General features: G+C 49.1%; 1 protein-coding gene across 1 annotated transcript in view; it reads right to left on the bottom strand.

Annotated features, from left to right (window-relative positions):
* Nucleotides 1-18164, bottom strand: part of SEZ6L (seizure related 6 homolog like) — a 185024-nt gene that overhangs the window by 60950 nt on the left and 105910 nt on the right. The window contains exons 2-5 of the mRNA XM_035017248.1: nucleotides 6424-7140; nucleotides 5222-5355; nucleotides 2733-2925; nucleotides 542-727 (exon numbers count right to left, since the gene is read on the bottom strand). Of these exons, the coding sequence (XP_034873139.1) occupies nucleotides 542-727; nucleotides 2733-2925; nucleotides 5222-5355; nucleotides 6424-7140 (1230 nt within the window). The remainder of the gene's footprint in view (nucleotides 1-541; nucleotides 728-2732; nucleotides 2926-5221; nucleotides 5356-6423; nucleotides 7141-18164) is intronic.

The raw sequence follows: 18164 nt of genomic DNA, 5'->3' as shown, positions 1-18164 counted from the left end.
GTCCACCAGTGAATACACTGATAACCACACAAGGTCATATGGCTCAGCCACAAAAAGGAACAAGGTACTGACCCATGCTATGACATGGGTGAATCTCAAACACATGATCCTGAGTGAAAGAAGCCAGTTGCAAAAGACCAGGTATTATATGACCTCCTTTACACGAAATGTCCAGAATAGGCATATCCGTTGACACAGAAAGCATGTTGGTGGTTGCCAAGCATTGTGGGGGGAGGGGAAAGTGGGGAGCGAATGCTAATGAGTACAAGGTTTCCTTCTGGGGTGATGAAAATGTTCTAGAGCTACAGAGTGGTGATGGTTGCATGATGTTTCAGATGTGCTAAATGTGGCTAATGGTAAATTTTAGGTGCTGTGGACTTTATCACAAACTAAAGATTTCAATGGCAGCAGTTGTCCGTCTTGGGGGCAGTCTCTTCCCCTGGGCTGTGCACCTATCCCTGAGGTCAGTCTAATGCCCTGGGGTTGTTGTCTCGCCTCTGAGGGGACTATCCATGCCTGGTCCGGTGAGGTGGGAGCGTACCTGAACAGACGGGCTCCTCGCTGCTCCAGTGTGGCTTGGAGGCATTCATGCAAGTCAGCGTCTTGGCGCCCTGGAGCTCATAGCCCAGGTGGCAGTGGAAGTGGGCCGCCCCGCCTGGGTGCAGGTCCATCACCGTGACATCCCCGTAGTCGGGCCGGCGGGGAAAATTGCAGCTCAGCATGAAGGCTGGAAGAAATGCAAAGGCAGACGGTTATCCCTTAGGAGCGGGGAGAGGAAGAACGTGACCCACATCCCGGGAGCCAATTTGTGCTGAGGAGAAAAGATGAGGCCCCTGTGGACTCCAGAGCGGACTGGCGGGGGGCGGTATGTGGGTATTTTTGGAACTCTCGTTGATCATATGATGAGGAGACCGCCAGATTGGCACTTTTTCTGGGCTCCAAGGTCCCCACCCTGTCTAACCAGAGATCACAGGTTTGGGGTGGAAAATGAGTTCCCACACCTCTTGTGAGCCTCTCTCCATGTGGACGCAGAACGGCCTTCTCCTTGGGCGTAAGAGGGTCCGTATGACTCAGGTAAGTTTAGTCCTACCAGCACGAACATCTTCGGTGTTTGTTAAAAATGCACACATGCTTGGACCAGAACTAGAATAGGCAGCTCTTCAGGAAATACTAAAGGATAGGACAGCCTGAAAATAACCATCCTGGCACACACAGGCGTGGCCTTTGGAGGAGACCAATGTGAGTTTATGTTCTTCCTCCATCCCTTAGAAACTGTGTGACCTTGAGAAAGGGACACAGTGCCCTGAACTTGGCTCTCCTCATCTTTCCGTGGAGTTGACAGTCATCCCTACCTCACCGGTGGCAGTAAGGATTAAGCAGGAAACACCGAGATAGAGCCTCCTTAGTCCAACATCTAGCTGGGAGCTGTAGAAGGCTCTAGGTGGCCATGCTGAGCTCCTCAATTTTCCTAAGAGGATGTGAAATCCATCCTAGCTGCCCCTTTCGGCTGTGTGGTCTCATCACTCCCGCTGCATGAGATATCGGTAATCCCAGAACTCACTGAGAGGACTACATCCAACCCAAGGGCTCTACAAGCTATTTCTTCACCCCCATTCTGTAATGAACAAAGACAACAGCGGGTTGTCTCAGTCTTGGAAAGTGGTGATGAGGCAGGTACTCTCATAGACACTCATCCCCCTGTTTCAGAAACATCTAAGGGCAAAGTTTCAAGAGAACTGTTTTTCCAGATGTTCAGTCAGTATGATGCCAACATGGACAGTGCCCAAATATCCAGATGTGTGAGGGCGGACTCCACTCTCTGTGCAGGTATCTGGCAAGGATACAGAGGAGCTTCTGGCTCAGGGAACTAACCTGAGGTCATGGGAAGGGCTCCAGAGGTAGGTAAATGGGATGAGAGGGAGAGAGAGAGAGAGAGTCAGCCAGCCAGAAGGAAGGGAGAATGGAGGGAAGGAAAGAAGAGAGGGAGAGAAGGAAAGGAAGAAGTAAAAGAGGCAAGGAAAGAGAGAGGGGACCAAGAAGGAAGAAGGAAGGAAGGGAGAGAGAAGAGCAAGATGAACAGAAAGCAAGAGAGGAGTCTCAGAAACAGACAAAAAGGAAAGAAAGAAACATTGCAGAAGAAAAGAGAGAGCCAGACCCCCAGGGGTTGAGGCTCTTTACCGGAAGTCTGTGGGCCCCCCTGGGGATTCATTTATAAAATTCAGGAGCCACGGATCTGAGTGGAAAAAAGTGGTGTGTTGGTTTTCCATTTACCTTTAACCAAACTGTGGTATTTCCTTCAACCACATATGTAGGCAACAGACTGTGACCTATTTGTAGAACCTGTGACTTCGTCACCAAGAGAAATCACAGACATTTTTATATCATAGTAGATATCTTGGCATATTTCTTATGTTCCTCAGTACTTTGGAATTATAGTAATTATCAGAGTTGCCGGGGGAGATTATCATTTAATGTGTTAATAAAGAAGCACAGGGATGATGACATTGCAGATTAAAACAGTATTTTGACAACTGTAATTCAATCTGACTGGTTTCATTTTTAATTGCGTAGGTTTTATTTTATGCTTTCAAAAACATGATTCTGAGAGGGAGTCCAGAGGTTTTACCAAACTGCCAGAGGGATCCCTGGCATGAAAAGTTTGAGAATCCTTGGCTCCAGAGGGAAACAGCCACCACTCCCCCCCCCCCCCATTAGCCTTGGTGCAAGCTTACCCTGATAATGCAGCTGAAAAGTCCCAAGGACATCATCCTGGAAGGTCCGGAAGTAGACAGAGATGGTGTTGGTGGGACTTCGGATAACCTGTCCCTCTACCAGGAGAGTCTGGTTGGCCAGGACAGTCAGGGTGGGACCGTCCACCCCGCGGATGGAGAGCAGCTCGCCGTCAGACAGGTTCACGCTCTTCACCTGCGAACAGGCAGGGGCAGACGGAGAGAAACTCTGAGTTGTGCTTGAGACAGGGTCCTGCCAGGCCGTGCAGCTGCCAGAGGACCCCAGACGATGCCAACACAGCAGCCCTCAGCCAGCCCCTAGTCAAGGGGACAGACAAGCCCCCTTGGAAACAACTAGAGCCCTGGAAACATCTAGACTCCCCTCATCTCCCCAAGGACTGAGGGACCAGCGTGAACCCAAGCTGCATGGCAAAGGTACTGCAAAAATCTGTAAGTGTCCATGGATGAGTCCTGTAAGAGAGCCTCCTGCACACTGGCAGCTGGAGTAAGTTCTCCTGGAGATGGTGGGGGGAGGGCAAGGGCTTGATCAGCTTGTGCCTGAAGCCCAAACTCCAGGAAGACAGAATACGGCATTCCACCAGAATGTAAGCTCCACAAAGGCAGGCATTTTTTTCCCATTTGTTCCGTGTCCCCAGTGCCCAGAAGAGTGCTTGGTACATAGCAGGTGCTCAATAAATATTTATGTAGGTTGAATTCATTCTTCCCCTTTCTGCATGAACTTGTAAGATGGAGTGGGGGGCTCATTTCTAGGGCATTCTCAAAGCCACTTTCTTATGCTATAAAACAGTGGCTCTAACTCCCAGAACTTCTGCAAAGAACTGCATACTGGATTTTCCAAGTCCACTTTCCAGATTTGGAGGAGAAAGAGGGGGGATACTTTAGTTGCACACAAAGACATTATACAAGTGGAGTAGGGGCTGTGTGGGAACTTTAGTCAGTTCCCAGTGCCCAGTTAGGATTTTTATGCCTCTCCTAGTGAGGTCTGGGATCCCGGCCCCTCTGCCCCTCACCCAAGCAGGGCTGGCCTCCCCCACGAGCCCTTCCTCTTGCAGATTATACACGTTACTCTTTTTTCCTTTTTGATGAACTCCTGTTCATTCACCAAAGCCCCACTAAAATTGCCCTTCCCTGTGAGACCTTCCCTGCTACCAAGGAGCTTGCCCGTCTGTGCACTGTGATGCTGTAACATCCCCTATAAATACCCACGAGAGACCTTTTCAAGCATTCTAATGTCTTCTAAGTATGTCTGTCTCAATCATAAAACAGTGAACTCCTTTAGGGGAGGTACTGCATCAGTTTGCACACCACCATGTCCCCCAGTGTAAGTAGCCATGACTGGTACATAGTAGGTACTCAGTGAAGGAATTCTGTACCTGGTAAAGAGCTCCATACAGTGTTAGACACCAAGTGGAAGGAAAGGGACCACTGAGTGCCAGATTCAGATGGACTGTAACTTTCCTCCAGCTCATTTAAATTCCATGAACGTTTATGAAGTATCTACTATGTGCCCCACACTGTGCTAAGCTCTGGGGGCTGCAAAGACCACAGGTCCTGCTGCTGAGGGGCTCACCTTTTATCCTTCCCATGCAAATCAGAAAAACTTCCCTAAAATAAAGTTCTGGTTAGGTCACAACCAGCCCAGCTCCAAAACTTTTGATGGCTTTTTGTTGTCCATTAGAAAAAGGTACATATCCAGACCTCCAACCTTGGCCTGGAAGGGTCTGCCACCACGAAGTGGTAGGAGCTTTCTTTTCCAGTCCTCTCCTGTGGGGCAGTGAACTGGACAGTTCTCCACTCCCAGGCACCCCTCCTTGTTCCTTTTTTCAAAAATGGGGGGGGTCAGTTGGGGAAGGCCAGGAACTAGGGTGAGGATAATTGGTAACACACACTGAGCTAGGCTCTCTGGCTGAATGCTCTGGGCGTTGTCATGTTTGTACCACCCTGAAAGTCTGTAAAGTAGCATTATCATCTCTATTTTCCTGATGGAGAGACTGACGCTCAGAGAGGTAAAGTCCCTTGCCCAGAGTCACACAGTTTTCACGGGTAGAGCTGGGACTTAAACCCAGATGTTTGAGCACTATGCCACTCTGCTTTTCCATTCTTCACTTACAGGCAAAATTTTATGAATCAAATTGAATTGCTGGGGCTTCCCTGTGTGTGTGTGTGTGTGCATGTGTGCGTGCGTGTGTGTGTGTGTCTGTGTTTGATACAGGGTATAAGAGGACTTTCCTTCTGAGTATAATGCCCCACAATTTATCAACAGGTCCCCCTCCTCCACATATGCCTATTTCAGCTGTGCATTGAGTTCGGAACTCCTATTCATTCAACAAAGCCCAGCTCAAGTTGCCCTGCTTAGGGCAAAGAAGGAACCAAATCAGTTAGGATGATAACAGTAAGCCTGAGTCAGACAACCCTCCGGAGACTTCCTGCTGGAAGAGGCAGGCACTATCTGGGCACCTTTCTGCAGTTACCTGGAGCTCCACACCGTAGCCAGTGTAGACCGTCACGTTGTACGTACACTCCAGGAAGCTACTGAGGGGCAGCGGTGGGTAGTCACTGGAGTCGATGTACCCTTCAGGATCGGAGAAGCTCACACTGCAGGGAGCTGGAAGAAGGACTTCCATTAGGACACAGAGGACAGCTCAGATGTCGTGTTTCAGCTGGGCCGCAGTGTGGCCCCTGGCTTCTGGGACACCTGAATTCACCTGTGCCCCTTCCTCCCACTGCTGCTAATTCTCTTCCAGCCCCAGAATCAACATGAAAATCAAAACTGCGAGAGTTGATACAGCATGACTGCATACTCCATACCACTAGGCACCATCTTAACGAGTGTACAGGGCCCACCCCATTCATCCTTGTAGAACCTGACATTTCATTCCCATTTTAGAGATACGTAAACTGAAGCTCAGAGAGGGGCGGTGTCTGGGCCAAGCTCACACAGGGAGCGGGATTCAAACCCAGAGCTTATACTTTTTAAGGAGAGGCCATAATGCATTTGTCCAAAACCCACCTACGATTGAAAAGTTGGTGTCTGTCTTCTCTGTTTGAAGACAGAAAAGAAGACAGAAGTAAGACTGGGACACAGAAGTGCATTTTATCAAGTCTGGAGAAGTACCTGTAATGGTCAAAGTAAAAGCACTTTGAGGGGCGCCTGCTGGTGGAGTGGCTGGGCGTCAGACTCTTGCTTTTGGCTTGGGTGGTGGTCTCGGGGTCTTGAGATCGAGCCTGGCATCAGGCTCCACCTCGGGGGGGAATCTGCTTAACATTCTCTCTCTCCCTCTCCCTTCGCCCCTCCCCCCATGTGCATGCACACACACACGCTCTCTCTCTCAATAAATAAATAAATCTTAAAAAAAAAAAAAAGGCACTTTGAAAAGGCTAGGGCCTTCAGGCAGGTTAAAGGATTCTATTCCAAGCTGAAAAGGGTTTGAATCCCACTCTTGAGCTGTGTGGCCTTGGGCAACTTGCTTGATGTCTCTGAGTTTCAACTGTCTCATCTTTAAAATGGGGATATTAATTCTGAGACACAGGGTCAAGCTCACAGTCAATGCTCAATAGATGGTAAGTGATGGTGGGGCCTGGATCTCCTTGGCCCACCTCCCACCATGCCTTGCACAAGAGCGGGTGCCTCCTGGCTGCAGCAGGAGGGCTGGAGGGTCTGGGAGCTGCGTACCGGGGGCCTGCTCAGTCGTGATGACTGTGGTGGTGATGATGGTGGATGTCGTGGTCTCCTGGCTCTCCTCTGAGGCTGACCCGGTCAGTTCGTTCTCGCCTTTGTCCATTAAGGTCATGGGACTGGCATCTTCTGGGGGAGCCTCGGGGGCGTCATCAGGCGCCGCAGGCTCCCCGGGGTCGGGCCTCTGGGGGAGCGTGTGGGCCATGTAGGGCTGCGAGGTGAAGGGGGAGATCTGCAGGGGTGCAGGCGTCGTGGGGACCGCACCTGCCTTCCGGTCCAGCCAGAGGGGCTCTTCGGAGGCGGCGGGCTCGGGGTCTCCCGGGGGGCGGGGCTTCTCGGTGGCGGAGGAGAGGAGCCCCAGGCCTGAGGATGCAGGCGGGGACGCCGCCCTCTGGACAGCTGCCGTGGAGGTGCCTTTGGGCCGCAGCTGTTTCCTGGCCGAGTTCACCTGCTTGAGCGAAGGCAGCTTCTTCCCGGAGGGGAGGGCGCGCTTGGTGGCGGCCTCCTCCGGCAGCCGCGTGGACAGGGGGGCCGAAGGGGCTGCCCCTTCTAGCCCTGACTCTCGAAGATCTTCCCCCGACTGCGCTGGATTCAGAGGGGCCAAAGTCACTCTCTCTTCGAGGCTCTCTTTGCTCAGACCGCTGCTACTCCCCAGCGCTCCCGAGGGCAGAAGGGAAGCACCCGAAGGGCCAGTGTCTCCTTCCCGGGGCGCATCTGGGGAAGAGGAGAAAAGACACCTGTTAGCTTGGGGCCGGGGTGGGGGTTAGATCCTCCAGCTCTTGATGCAGGGGCCTAGAGTGGCGCCCAGAGCTTGCCAAGACACCAGGACAGACATGGGGGCTGCCCCCTTCCCTCTCTTCTGACCCTCCCTCCCTCTCCTTTTCTTTCTCTCTCCCGCTCCCTTCCTTTCTTCCTTTTGCTGACCATGGAGACTTACAGTTGATCCTGCCAGGCCCCAGCTAAGCATTAGGGTTACAGAAACCAAGGGCACAAGAGTCTCACATGCCAGTTGTATATGTACTGAAAGGGGTAATAGGAAAGGAGAAATAATCATATTCGGTGTGATAGGTGCTTAGAAAGAGAGAAGCTCTGCATGCTAACAGAACAGAGACAACAGGCCTCTAACTCTGTGGGGCAGGACCACCGTGTACAGTTGGGCAGGTTGTTCATTGCACAAGCATCTCCCACGAAGGATGAGTTGTAACAAGCCCACGCTCTTTTCTCCAAGCTGTGTGCCCTGGCTCAGGACTATATTGTCCTGGGATTGGGGGGTGGCACTTCTTTTTTTTTTTACTGAATAATTAAAAATTGACCTATGGGAGACCAGAAAGATTTGAAGATTCAGAATCATGAGACAGGTTCAGAACAGAGGGATGCAGGAGGAGCGTCGAGGCCTAGTTGAGGGGAGCACAAAAGAGGAATACGAGGGGTAGCAGATAGAGGGTGACTGGAGAGAAAGCTGGTAGGGTAGGGTGGTCGCAGGGCCAGGCCTTGCTGGGCATTGTATACCCAGCTACCTGTGATTTATTTTTGCCTTGAATGTAAGACCACCTAGTAATTTTATTTATTTATTTTATTTATTTTTAAGATTTTATTTATTTATTTGACAGAGAGAGAGAACGAGCAGGGAGAGCAGCGGGCAGAGGGAGAGGGAGAAGCAGGCTCCCTGCTGAGCAGAGAGTTCGACTCGGGACTTGATCCCAGGACCCTGAGATCACGACCTGAGCTGAAGGCAGACGCTTAACCGTCTGAGCCACCCAGGCGCCCCCACCTTCTGTCAATTGCAAGCTAGCACATGGCTTTGACGTCCCCGAGCCTCAGTTTTCCCAGCTGTAAAACGGGGCTATTGCTCCCCGTTTCCCAGGGTCGTCATTGTTCGATAGGTTGACATAGGTAAAACGTACCTGCATACGTGCACCTATGGGTGCCCCTCCCACAGTGAGTGCTTAGTGCGCGCCAACTGCTGTCACTATCTTTGCTATTGTCATTGTATTCGCGCCCTTCAGTGGGAAGCCGGAGCGGTCAGAGCCTCCCCGATGATGATCTTGAGATAGAGAGGAATTACATCCTGGGCTGGAAGCCCTGGGACTGATAGCTGTCCTTGTAGATTTTCTGCAGACAGACACTCACTCAGCCACAGTCTCTGGGCCCTTCAGCACTGTCATTTAAATTTATTTCCGCCACCATCGGAAAGGCTCATTTACTTTCATGGAGTCTGCCGGCAGTGGCTTAATCTATACAGACTGCAACGGTTTGCAATTGGCATCGACAAATGTTCCTGTTGGGTCACATTGATTACCAGCCAGTGTGCATGCCAGGCTCCCAGTTGCTCCAGGGCAGGCACCGGCCTGGGGGAGGACAGGGAGTGTGTGCCTGACCCAAGGGCAGATCAAGGTCATTCAGGGGCCCAGCAGGTTTCCTGGTCCGAGGTGGGAAGCATCGAGGCTTCAGAGATAGACCCGGATTCGAATCCCGCCTTCAACAGTCCCCTCGCTACGTGAGCCTGGGCAAATCCATTAAGCCTCTTCTGCGTAACAGAGCTACCCCATCCACCTCATAGGATTAGATCAGATGTGGGTCTACTCCAGAGCTGTGCTTTTTGTGTGTACTGTCACTTTTATTAAATGATTGATGCTGACCATCTCTGTAGACTGTGCAGCGAGTAAAAAGTAAAGGGGCCAAAAGAGAGAGGAAGGAGGGGGGAGGGGTCAGGACACCTGGCTCCAGGGCTCCAGCTGTGGTTTGATGCGTGGAGCTTGGATGCACCCGGGGTTGGGGGACCCAGATGGTGCTCCAACTTTGGCCGATCCTCCCTAGCATAACCGTGTGGGTTTCATCTTCTCTCCATCTTCTCTGGGTCAAGTGGACAGCCAGACTAGGTCACACTAGTCAGGTCCTCCAGCTCGGACTCTATTGATCTGGGGAACGATCAGGTAATTGGCAATTATTCTTCGAGTCTTTTGTTAATCTTGCCAGAGAGGGTGGAGAGGGCTTTGATCCTGACCCTGGCTTGTGAGTTTTGTTGGGTCCTGTGACTATATTAGTTTCTGCCCGTCCTTTCACAAAAATGTCCCCTTGATTACAAGTGACGGAGTTGAGGGAGGGGAAGGATGGAATACGAATGATTTAAAGCACATCGGCGTGCCCTTGGCCGTAATTATAGCGATACTTATAACGTTTTATTTTTGATTGCTTTGCTGAGTGCTGCGTATGTGCCAGCCATGTGCTAAATGCTTTTTTACCCCATTACCTCATTTTATTCTTTCTCAACCTTATTAGGGAAAAATTATTCCTATTTTACGGATGAGCAAAGTGAGGCTGTGGGATACTGAGTTAACCTTCCAAGGTCACACAGCAAAGCTGGGTTTCCAACCTCAATTTTCCTGATGCCAAAGACCATGCTAGCCGTTTTGGTAAGTATCACGGGGTGCTGTTATCACTGACAACCTCTCGTCCTTCAACTTGAAGCGGTGGCCCCCTCCAAAGACCACCCCCCAATCCTCAATTTTTTTTTGCTTCCCTGCTGGGGGGGTGGGCTATAGTGTTTTTCAAATCTCCCAAATGATGCCCTTCACCCCTCCATGCGTTCCTTGTTAAAATACGCATTTGTTAGTTTCCCCTGCCAGACCCCTGACACCTGAATCTCCAGGGGTGGAGCTTGAAAGTGGAGAACTGTTAGAGTCCATCCCCCATGACTCTTATCATCGGAGTGATCAGAAGAGCTCATTCTGGAACCTGTGATCTTGCCTGACTTTCTACTCTGTCCTTGTTAGTTTTGCCTTCGAAGTGTTATAAATTGCAGGCGGCAGGAACCCGGGGGTAGGTCTGGGCCGCAGATGATGACGCTTTCCAAGGCCTGTGACCTCCCCTGGCCGCCCCAGCCTGTCTGGATCCGAAGCAGCCCACAAGAGAAGCAGGGAATGTAAGCGAAAGGAGTCCATGATCAGCTTCCTCCCCACAGCCCCTGCGCCCAGCTCTGGGTTCCCCATGGTAAAATGGGTGTTAACCATAGCAGCAATTAGGCTTTTTTGGAAGTAAATCTGCCTGGGTTGAGTCAGCTCTTTCCCACTGAAGACCTAACTGCCAAGGGGAGTTGCGGATCCACCAGGTAAATTTCCCTCCCTGCCTCCATGTTGCCTCCTCCTCAGGGTTCACGGTGGGATCTTGCTGGCTAGCTCCAAAGTCAAGGGCTTGTTCAAGACAAATGAGTGTCTGTCTGGGGGCTGCAATGTTCGCAGCCAGAAGGCCTCGTTCTCAGCCGGGATGGGCTGGACGAGGGAGTGCCACGCGAAACCAGGTCCCAGCAGGCATTAGTCAAAACTGGATTCCAGGGCCCTCTCAATCCAGAGACTTAATCACTTGCTCCACGCAGGCCGGCTTTTCCCTGGGGCCCCAATGACCACTGGATTAAACGAACTCTTTGTCAGAGCCCTTACAATTTTCAATCATCCTAGTCACATCTGGCTGATTCTGCCTTTATCATGTGCATTCAATGCCCCACTCCCGTGCTGCCCATCCATTAATAACTGACAACGTTGGGTGCCGACTTTCTCTGCTGGTTGTTGACACTCAGGACGAGAGAGTCAACGCTTTTGGGTACGGTCGGTCCCTGCACTACGGGAAGACAGACACACACCGATAACCCAATATGGATATCCAACAGAAGAGACGGGCCTTTAATTAAATACATAGAGAGGTTGCTTTCCCATCTGCAGATGGCACGCTGAAGATGACTGAGCATTTGTTCTCCCATTGAAGATGGGGAGGGAGACCTCTCCCGTTCTCCCTCTCTCACTTTGATGGGAGAGATGGGGAGATTAGACTGGGAAGCATCCCATTAGAGTCGAAAACGCACCACGCGCTCTGAAGCTGAGGGTTTATATCTGAGCTGCACGGCAGCAGCAGAATGACTGGCGACAGCCTGTCACCGCTCGGGCACACAGTGATGGAGCGGGAAGCCCGGGAAACCACAGCTGGGGAATGCTTCTGCTAAAATGCGCAGTGAAAAGAGCAAGTCGTAAAATTCTATGGTGTGTATGAAAACGACGGGAACAACCAACTAAAACAAATTGCAATGCAGAGCTGGTGTTTTGTTTTGCTTCGTTTTACTTTAAGCTATACCAGACTTCATTTTTTTTTTAATTTTTAATTTAAACTCAAAAGTTTTTTTAAACTAACACACACTGTTCTATTTGTTTCAGACGCACCACATATTGATTCAACAATTCTATGCCTTCCTCAGTGCTCATCACGATAAATGGCGTCACTGTCTGTAATGTTGTTACTATATATATAATTTAGAGAGAGAGAGTGGGGGGGCAGAAGGAGAGGGAGAGAGAATCTTTTTTTTTTTTTGTAAAGATTTTATTTACTTACATAAGAGAGAGAGAGAAAGCACGAGGGGTGGGGAGGGGCAGAGGGAGAGGGAGAAGCAGCCTCCCTGCTGAGCAAGGAGCCGGATGCGGGATTCGATCCCAGGACCCTGAGATCATGACCTGAGCGGAAGGCAGACGCTTAACTGACTGAGCCACCCAGGCGCCCCTAGAGAGAGAATCTTTAGCAGGCTCCACGCCCAGCTCGGGGCCTGATGCTGGGCTCGATCTCATGACCGTGAGATTGTGACCTGAGCCAAACACTCAACACACTGCACCACCCAGGAGCCCCTACAATATTACTGTCAGAATGGCACCAGCAACATGGCTCTGGATGCCTCTGGGTGGGTTTTTTTCCTTCTACTTTTTGGTATTTTCCAAAATGTGTATATTAAATATTCAATATTGTCTTAAGTGAAAAAAAAAAAAAAACAACATTTACAGAAAAAGCTGGGTTTAACTGCTGCCTTTAGCCCCTAGTGGTGGAGAGGCTGAGGGAAAGCAGATAGACATTTGCTATCACAGCACTTCATTCGCTAACTGAGTCATGGAACCCCTTTGGGTCTCCCGGTAGGGATGATGATAATTCTTCCCTCATCAGACTGTTCACAGGGAGGACTTTTAGGAGGCAGGACTGGCCGGTGCATCATTTGGTGTATTTTTGGTAAAGAGGATTATGAAACTGTTCGTTACTAGCCTAATCCTCATTAATAATGCCCCATTCCGTTGGTGGTTTCTCATACCTTCACATTCCTCAAGAAGAAATTGCCCAACAGGGACAACATCAATGATGAAATATCACATCTTCAAGACTCATGGTTACAAACTGCCCAGTGAGAGGACTTGAGGTTCAGAGAGGGGAAATGGGCTGCCCAGGGTCACACGGCATGTTAGTAGCAGGAAGGAGACCAGGCTATTTGAGGCTTGAAAAACCACACCGGAACACATCAAACACAATCAGAAACAAAACCAGGACCATCTGGACTGCCCCGAAGAACGTTGATTGGTCCTATGCCTTCGGCGTCTTTCTTTGTTGGGGGACAAGGGGCTGCGCTGTGCACTGTAAGATAGGGAACAGCATCCCTGGCTTCCACCTGCTTAGTCCAAGTAGCAACCCCCACGCACGCCCCCACATGTAACAAGCAAATGTGATTTCAGACATTGCCAAATGTCCCCCCAGTGGGGGCAAAATCGCCTCTGATTGATGACCACTGGCACCGCCCTCAGCACTGAGAAGACCTTCCCTCCCATTCCTGGAGCAGATTGGCTTTGTTTTACTTGGATCATTGACTTCTAGCGTAGAGAAGATCTTAGCTTAGTTCCCATTTCATTGATTAAGGAAATTGAATTGAATGAGGGCTGAGTTTCTTTCTCCCATTCACATTTGATCATTCATTCATACGTTCAGTGAACACCTAATATGTGCCAGTGCTGGACCAGGCAACAGGCACTGGCACCCAGAGGTCCACCTTGGATAATGAACAGCTGGAACTGCTGAACACAACCCATTCCTTACAGCCAGGGAGGACCCAGCTCACTCAATCCTGCAGGAATGAGGACCCTCAGGGAGACTCACTGGGCCGCTCCCACCTGGACTTGAAGGAGACTTTCTGGGGGCAGAAAGGGCAGAGGTGGGGGGGGTGGGCTTGGGGGCAGTGGGGTTTCATCTACTGTCTCACTGGCAGCCCTGTACCTGTGTGTCCACGTGGACAATACTGATATTCAAATGGTGAGTTACACTCCACAAAGCGTATTGCCTGTTGTCATCTTGTTCCCACTGTAAGCCATCCGGTCAGATTGGCATTTTCTATTTCCCATTTTATAGATTAAAAAAAAATCAAGGCTCGGAGAGAGGACGTGACTTGTCTCAGATCATGGAGCAAACTGGGGTAAAGTTGGATACTTTCTTTTTTTTTTTTTTTAAGATTTTATTTATTTATTTGAGAGAGAGAGAGCACATGAGAGGGGGGAGGGTCAGAGGGAGAAGCAGACCCCCTGCTGAGCAAGGAGCCCGACATGGGACTCGATCCCGGGACTCCAGGATCATGACCTGAGCCGAAGGCAGTCGCTTAACCAACTGAGCCACCCAGGCGCCCGTAAAGTTGGATACTTTCTGACATTGTTTCTGTGCTCATTCCTCTTTCCCTCACCCTCAAATATTTTTTCCCTATAAAATAATTAAAAAAATGTAAGAATACCTGAAAGGTATGAAATCAAAGTGTTAAGTACTGCCCCTCCCCTGCCCCATCTACCAATCCTGCCTTCTAAGGGGAACCAGTGTTAGTAGGATTTTGTTTAATCTCCCAATAAAATGTACTGATGTAAAAATAATAAAGTATTTTTTACCTTAAGAGGTGTGTTAGTGCATAGGGGTGTAGAGAATGGCTTGTGTTCCAGGCTCAGCCCGCTGCTCACTGCCATGAGATCCTGGACAGTCACTTCCCTTCTCTGGACCTCACTGTTGTCATCTGTAAGGTGGGATTATACCAGTCCTATCCCTTAGTGGCGTTAGAGTAAAATGAAATCACAGGGATAAAGCACAGCGCTCATAGAACAGCCTGACAGCCCTCATGAGCCCTGCTGTCACTTTCTATCTGAGCATTCTCAGAGTTATTACATTGTATATATTGCTCTGTCACTTACTAAGAAATGCATTTTGAAATATTCCAGTCACTCAAAAAGAGTTAGAGTAAGGCAACAAATATCCATGTGTATACACCTTTCGCTTAAGAAATAGAATTCTACCTGTATGTCAAAGTCTGTTTCCCTTCCTACCATATGCTCCTTCTCCTTCTCCACCCCTAACTACTCTCTTGAATATGACCTTCAGCATGACCATTTATCAGGTGCACTATTATCATCTTGCTGTTATTTATTGTTGGCATCTATTTATTACACGTCAGTTTCTCTGAATAATATGTGGTATGTTATAAAACTTTATATAAATGCAGTCATCCCTAGTGAATCCTTCAACACCCTGCTCTTTTTTTCCCCTTTTTTTCTTGCTCAACACTTTGTGAGGGGCATCTGTGTTGATAAGTGTAGTTTTGATTGATTCATTTTTCTCTGCTCTATAGTATTCCTTTGCATTAGTATCTCCCCACCCAATCTCTCACTTAAAATCCATCATGATTAACTTTTCATGTCAGCACCTATATGGTCATTTCATTTTTTAAATAGCTACATTGAAATATAAACACATATTATTATTATTTTTTTTTTAGGTAGGTTCTATGCCAACATGGGGCTTAAACTCAAGACCCCGAGACCAAGAGTTGTGTGGTCCACTGACTGAGCCAGCCGGGCACCCCTAAACATATATGTTATTGAACCAGGCTCTTATCGATTAATATTTAGGTTGTTGCCATTCTCCTCCCAAATAACACTGCAATAAATACATATCTTTGGTGACTGTGTCCAGCTAATTCTAAAGGAGAGTGTCTTAGAAGTTGCATTGATCATCCAAACAGTTTATGTATTTAAAATGTTGGCTGACACTGAAAAAGTACCTTCCAGAATAACCTGAACCTATGTACCCTACTGCCAACTCTACCCAAGAGCGCCGTTGCTCTCCAGCTTTATCAATATATTGCTTTCGGTGACTTTCAACTAGACCATCTGAGTTGGAATGTGGGGCAGCTGGACCCAGGCAGGGTGTGCTTCTAAAATGCCCCCCAAGACTTGCTGTCAACCCCATCCACCAACCACTCACAGGCTGGCACTGAGTAGGGACAGGTCCAGAGTACCCCTCCCCTCAGCTGTGCCTTAGTCTCCCCCTCAGGCCCCGCCCCAGAACTGGGGAGGGGGGCGGGGCTGCACTTCCTGGTGCCCCCAAGTCAATGCAGTATTAGTCCTGAGAACTTTGCATTTGCTCCTCCCTATTTGTCATGTTTTGCTGAAAAACGTATGTGAAGAATTGTTTATTTTCGCCAAAGCAGATGTAATAAATGCCACACTCAGCAAAACAAACAAACAAAAACAAATAAATAAAATTAAATTAAATGCCCCCAAATGGTTCGAGGTGCTCTTTGATTTTCCCTAGTTGCTACTGAAGCTGTGTCCGAAGTCTGCCTGACCTTTCTTTCCCTTGCCTCACCACATCTTTACTCAGAAGCATCCAGGAAACCCAGTTCATTTTTCCTTTTTATTTTCAAAGATTTTATTTATTTATTTTTGAGAGAGAGAGAGAGCACAAGCAGGGGGAGGGGCAGAGGGAGAAGTAGGCTCCCTGCTGAGCAGAAAACCTGATGTGGGGCTTGATCCGAGGAGCCTGGGATCATGACCCGAGCCAAAGGCAGACTCTTAACGACTGAGCCACCCAGGTGCCCCCAGGAAGTCCACTTTAGGGTGCTTCACTGGTACATCTCACAGTGGCTGGAGTTTAGGTAACAGATCAGGACAGCGATCGGTGGCCAATGAGGGCTAGGAAGAGCGTATGGTTGCAAAGGGTTCACAGCAAAAAGGGCTCCATTTAAACTGCTATGGATTTCTAGGTCAATGGGCTGTGTGGCCATGTCCCAAAGCAGAGGGACAGCTATGGTCGTGACACACCCACTGGGATGGTACAAAGTGTTCATAACCAAAGTACTGTTGGAGGGAGCAAAAGTCTGGAGACGATGCACCTGTCCATCTACGGGCGGCGGGTTGCATGATTGTAGAAGCCCACAATGGAATACACGCAGGGGTCAAAGGAATGAGATGAAGTCACTGGTGAATAACATGGAGAATTACCTGGCAAGAATGTTCAAAATTATAAGTACATCTCTCCTTTGACTCAACAAGCTCACTTCGGGGAATTTATCCCGCAGAGCGTTGTTCGCCCACTTGCAAAATGGTGTCCGTGCAAGGGGAAACAATGCCATGTTGTTCGTAGTAGCAAGACTCCAAGGCAAATCAAATATGCACCAGTAAGGTTAAATCAATTATGGAGCATCCAGACAGAGTGCCATGCAGCAGCAAGAGGGGAACGGGGAAGCTCTCTGTGGCCCAAAGAGGAGAGGTGGCCAGTTTCTGTTATATTAAAAAGCAACGTGTGCAGAGTTTGCTGCCTTTTGTGTAAAAACGGGGAGAGAAATAAGACTTTACATGTTTGCTTTGCTACTGTGTGAGTAAAGAAACTTGGAGAGGAGACCCAAGAAACAAATGATGCTGGTACATATTATGCTGGTAGGAGAGGTGGGACATTAGAAATAGGATGGGGTGTCAGGGCAAGAAGAGAATTTTCACTATATACCTTTTCACAGATATAGATCTATGTATGTATGTATGTGTGTGTATGTATATAGACATGTAGGTGTATGCATGTGTGTCTAATAAATAAAATATTACTTGTTCAAATACCATGCAACTGAACAATAACAGAAAGAATGGCAGAACTGGTGTGTCAACCAATTCAGTATTGAGTGAAAAAGAAATCGAAGGAGAAGAGTGGATATAAGAGGTCTCGTGTGAGTGGGAGGGATGCATTTGAACAAGGGGACGGGACTCCCTCCGCAGAGCAGGACGGCGGCTTGGGGCTTCAGAGAGAATCACATTTGATTGTGCATCATTTTATACAGTTTGATAAATTTGCAAAATGCATGCTATGTTTATAACAGTAATAATTAGTAATAATAGTTAATAATAATGATGAACTCCCTGAGCTTTGTCACTCCAGGTTCAGAGCAAGCCCCAGCCTTTCTTGGGGTTTCTAACGGCTCTTGAACTTCCACAGGGGTGGGGAAACCAGCTTCGCTAGAGCAGGGAGTCCCCAAGGAACAACCCGCAGTCTCCACCTCTCCATCGCTCCCTTGCTTCCCAGGGAAATGAGGGACCATCTGGTTTGAGGTATTAGGGAGGGAGGTATTAGGGATGTCACTGATATCCACTGTGTCCTATTCTCAGGGCAGAGCTGCTGGACTGAAAATCTGGCAGTGGGGTCCTCTCTCTCTCTCCAGACTTCTCCACTTGTCTACTTGTGCTGGGAAACCCCAAATCAAAGTCACTTGGAGAGGACAGAGTGTAGGTGTCCAGCAGTGGTCTGCAGCCCAGCTCCACCAGGAATTAAGCTGGTCCCATCTGGCTCTTTTTTCTATTTGTCAGTTGATTGAAATCAGAGGAGAGAATCGAGGAGGTAGGTGACTATCCCCACTCCTCCCTGCCTGCTGCTGACTAATTAGAGTCCAGAGTCTCAGGAGAACCTTCTACTGGGTCTCCCTGTCTTGTTTATTTTACTCAGGTTAAGCACAGGTAACCTGGACCTCACCTAGCCCATCGTGCCCCTCTAGGGAGTACTGCTTTTGTAGTTACATCAGAGGGTCCCTGGTGGTCCTCACCTTTGGCAAAATGGCTGGGAATCTTCCTATATGGGTAGGCCATCCGCCACAG

Source organism: Mirounga leonina, unplaced genomic scaffold (genome assembly GCF_011800145.1).
Source record: "Mirounga leonina isolate KUSES-001 unplaced genomic scaffold, KU_Mleo_1.0 Mir_171, whole genome shotgun sequence".
NCBI lineage: Eukaryota > Metazoa > Chordata > Mammalia > Carnivora > Phocidae > Mirounga > Mirounga leonina.
This window is presented reverse-complemented; position numbering and strand designations above follow the sequence as displayed.